Here is a 4,585-nt window from a genome sequence, read left to right on the forward strand (position 1 = left end):
ACTGAGGACCAAGGTGGAGCTGGCAGGAGGAAGGAAACCAATAGAGCCGGTGGGACAAAGCAACGAGGTGCAGCTGGAGGAGCGAAGTCCTGAGGCGATGGCGGGTCAACGCCCGACCAAGGCGGGGCCGGAGGGACGAGGGAGCCCAGTGGAGCTGGTGGATCGTCGGGTGACGGTGGAGGTGAGGGAGCTAGGAGCCGAGGTGGAGCTGCTGGGTCTACGGGCCAAGCTGGAGTCCGGGCCTCGGAGGCTGGAGGTGAGGGATTCTCCAGCCATGGCGATGCTGGAGGATGGCAGACCCACGGCACTCACACCGTAATGATGGTGGGCTGAGGGCGAGCAGAGGTGCTGCCAGATGACAGCGGTGGAGGAGGAAGGAGCGGGTGGGAGGGCGGGCATTTGTGCGTCTCCAGGCATTCAGGGCTTAACTCTGGAGCGGAAGCCCCCTCTAGACTGAGCACAGGAACAGGATGGCGCTCAGGAGGAGCGGACACTTATAGAATCATCATCCATGTGGGGAAGAATGATATTCGGAAAGAGCAGTCAGAACTCCTTAAGAAGGACTTCAGTGAACTTTTTGAAACACTTTGAAGACTTAAAGTTCAGTTGTTCATCAGTGGACCATTCCCAGCAAGGGGAACTATGTTTTCACGTTTGCTTGGGCTGAACACATGGTTACAAAGAATCTGCAGCTTAAAAGGAGTCAATTTCATCAACAACTTCAATCTTTTCTGGGGCCATAGACAACTGTTTAAACTGGATGGCCTCCACCCAAACAAACTTAGTGCAAGAGTGCTAAAGGACAATATCTACTTCTCCCCAGCTCGTCCTCCTCCTCCTGCGAGAGCTCTCTGGCGGCTGCCACAACGCTAGGGCCCAAACCCTCCATCTGCTGTAGGTGAACCAAAAAAAACTGATAGCAGCTCTCAGTGATAGGTGTCGGGTCCCCGCTATAATAGCAGCAACATTCACAACTGTTTACAGAACAATCGGGAACCCAGTGTGCCTGTAGTTTTCTCTATTTCTGTTTTATCACGTGATAGAAAGTCTAAGGCCTTCTCAAGCCGTACAGCTGACTCATCTAATCTGCGGCCTGTTATGCATCAAACTAATATTGCTGTTGAGACAATATGCAATGCCATCAATTGTTTAAACATTCGCGCACTAAAAAATAAATCATTTCTATTCAATGACTTAACCACAAACAATCTGGATTTTATGTTTCTAAATGAAACATGGCTAGAAGACAGCTGCAGTGCAACAGTCCTCAATGAAACAACCCCTCCTAACTTTACTTTCATGAGTGTTTGCAGGACTGTTAGGAGAGGTGGAAGTGTAGCTGCTCTATTTAAAGATCTCTATCAATGCAAGCAAATATCATTTGGTCAGTACTTGTCTTTTGAATATATAGGGATTGTGCTGAAGGTGCTCCACGCATTCTGTTTATCATTATTTACAGGCCTCCAAAATACTCTCCTGCCTTTGTTGAAGAGTTCACAGAAATGCTATCAATGATTTCCTCAGAGTTGGTCTTTTTTTGCTATTGCAGTGGATTTTAATATTCACATAGATAATGCAGAAAACAAAACTGCAAAATAAATTATAACTGTTTTAAACACATTTGACCTGATTCAGCATGTGCATGAACCTACACACAATCGTGGACATACTTTAGATTTACTCCTCAGTAGGGGTCTAAACATTTCATCCATTGTTATTAAGGATGTAGCACTGTCTACTTCTGTATTTTCTTTGACATATTGATCTCTGCTACCACTGAATCTAGATCTGTCTCTGTCAGAAAGAGATGCATTAATGAAAACATTAGTGTGCTATTTATGGAGGCTATATCTTAAACACCAAGCATTTCTGCAGACTCTGTTAATCTTCTCCTTGATTCCTTTAACTCAAAAGTTAAGAATGTTATTGATGATAGTGCTCCTGTGAAAGTCAGCAGGAAGACTGGCAGACAAAAATCAGCTTGGAGAAAATCAACAGCAGTACAGAGTATGAAAAGACAATGCAGAAAAGCTGAGCAGATGTGGTGGAAGACGAAACTTGAAATCCATTATAGCATCTATAAAGACAGCCTTTGTGCTTTCAATGTAGAACTAGGCAAAGCTAGACAGTCATTCTTCTCAAACCCAATAAACAGTAACTTAAACAACACTCACACTCTTTTTGCTACTGTTGAGAGACTGACAAACCCCCCAAGTCAGATTGCCAGTGAAATGCTCTCCGACAGCAAATGCAATGAGTTTGCTTCCTTCTTTTCTGAGAAGATCAATAATATCATGAAGGCGATTAGCACATCCCCAAGTTATGCAGAGGTCAGACTGATTCGACCGCAATATCAAAAAGAAGATACTATGTCTGCTTTTGAAGAAATTGATAGCAAAATTTTGGAAGAAATAGTACAGCACCTTAAATCGTCTTGACACACTTCCCACATATTTAAAAAAAAAAGTGTGCTTAACTGTTTAGAAGCAGATCTCTTAGGTGGTGAACGCCTCACTTCTTTCTGGGACTTTTCCAAACTCCCTGAAAACTGCAGTTGTTAAACCCCTTCTGAAAAAGAGCAATCTTAATAACACCACACCAACTATAGACCAATATCAAATCTTCCTTTTATAGGAAAGATTATTGAAAAGGTAGTCTTTAATCAGCTGAACAAATACTGAAACTCAAATGGATACCTGGACAATTTTCAATCTGGTTTCCGACCGCATCACCGCACAGAGACAGTGCTCATTAAGATAATAAATGATATTTGCTTAACTTCTGATTCTGGCAAAATATCAGTGCTGGTACTACTAGATCTCAGTGCTGCGTTTGACACAGTCGATCATAACATACTTCTAGAGAGACTGGAAAACTGGGTCAGGCTTTCTGGGATGGTAATCAAATGGTTCAGGTCATACTTAGAAGGGAGAGGTTATTATGTGAGTATAGGAGAGCATAAGTCTAAGTGGACATCCATGACATGTGGAGTCCCACAAGGCTCAATTCTTGCACCAAAATTAAATGAATTAAGACATTTGTAGTAAATGCGCTTGATCACTTTTCCTCTTTTATTGACAGCGAGGAGTGCTATAGGTGCACAATAATTAATCTGAAGTGCAGATCTCATGTTATGAGAAAATATTTTTCAGCGAGAACAATGATCAATGATGCGCACTTACTTCGATATAGGTCCAATCATAATATCTTACTGTTAACCGCAGCTGCACAGAGGTGTTGATGTAGTCATCTCCACAACATTACGAAAAGTACTGCTGTATTTGAAGGCTACAACTTGAAGTAAACGGTAAGATTTATACGTTTCCTTTTTTAAATACTTTGTTAGTGACGCGCCGAGTCAGACAATTTTACACTGCAATAAATAGGCCTATCTGTTTCCACTCAAAATAGCTAAAAGATATTCACCTTATCAGCAAAACTGCATACATTTAGTTTGATTTGAATTGTTTAAAACAATTGAAATGGACTACTATTTGGCCAGTGTTAAAGAATGAGATCAACTCTATTTCTAAAATATTTATCTGATTACTATTTTAAACAGTTTTTGTTTTTATCTTTATATTTATTCTAAAACATAACAAGGATATTGGATGATTTTTAGAAATAGAAATTAATGTATGGCACAAATGGTATTTATAGTCCGTATCTCATATTTCCTTAATGTCTTTTATCTTTGACCGTGTTAAACATGGTGTCACATGGATGGGAATATGCATGGAAATGATATGCAGATGAGGTTATGCATAGTAAAACTAGGCGTTGTAAGCTCTATATATGGTGATTTCGGTCGGTCGGTGGAGATGCATGTATGCACAATCTTCTCCTGACAGGGATTTATAAAGGGATTTTGCGCAGGTTCTGGTGTACGCATGGTTTTATAAATCTGAAAATGTTTGTGCGTACACAGAATCTAGCTTTCGTGCATATGTACCCTTTTGGGATGAGTTCCATGTAAAGTTTTATAAATGAGGCCCTAGGGTTCTTTAGGATTGGGGTGATGGCAGCTACTTTTAGATCATATGGAAATAGTAAATCCAGATTTCTCTCAATTATAATGTCACTCAGCAGTGTACCCTTGCCAGTCAAGAAATGAGCATTCAAAAGGGCACAGTTGTGTCTGTGGAACACATGCGTTGCACAACATGGTGAATGAGAAATATATCTGGTTAAGAGTATGAGTGTAACAAAGAGGCAGTGGCGTTAGGATCCATGTGCAGCTTTATTAGTTCACAAGGCAGGTCAAACAGGCATAAATCGTTAACTGGCGTTAGAGACAATGAAGGCTGGGCAGAATCGTAAACAGTGTTCGTAATAAGGGTCGAGGCAGGCGGCAGACAATCAATGGCATGAATCAACAAGGCAGGCAGGGTCAGAATAGGTAGGCAGCAAGCAATCGTAAACGGGTAAACAGTCCAGGTAATCAACAGGTATACAACACAGGGTAAATGCTCAGAAATGTCAGCAACTTTGCTATGACAATCTGGCGCTTCTGAATCAGCTACTGTTCTGTTATTAGTTTAAGTATTTGCTATTGACTGTTCAAATGCGGAGTTTTGCGCATCGT

The 4,585-nt window shown here is 41.4% G+C and overlaps 2 protein-coding genes across 2 annotated transcripts in view; both read left to right on the forward strand.

Annotated features, from left to right (window-relative positions):
* LOC107566825 (glycine-rich protein DOT1-like) overlaps positions 1 to 141 on the forward strand; it is an 871-nt gene extending 730 nt beyond the window's left edge. The window contains exon 2 of the mRNA XM_016252371.1: positions 14 to 141. Within this exon, the coding sequence (XP_016107857.1) occupies positions 14 to 93 (80 nt within the window). The 3' untranslated portion in view covers positions 94 to 141. The remainder of the gene's footprint in view (positions 1 to 13) is intronic.
* LOC107566823 (NACHT, LRR and PYD domains-containing protein 12-like) overlaps positions 1 to 4,585 on the forward strand; it is a 127,818-nt gene that overhangs the window by 4,361 nt on the left and 118,872 nt on the right. The window lies entirely within an intron of this gene.

Source organism: Sinocyclocheilus grahami, unplaced genomic scaffold (genome assembly GCF_001515645.1).
Source record: "Sinocyclocheilus grahami isolate Dianchi unplaced genomic scaffold, SAMN03320097.WGS_v1.1 scaffold1102.1, whole genome shotgun sequence".
NCBI classification, from domain to species: Eukaryota; Metazoa; Chordata; class Actinopteri; order Cypriniformes; family Cyprinidae; genus Sinocyclocheilus; species Sinocyclocheilus grahami.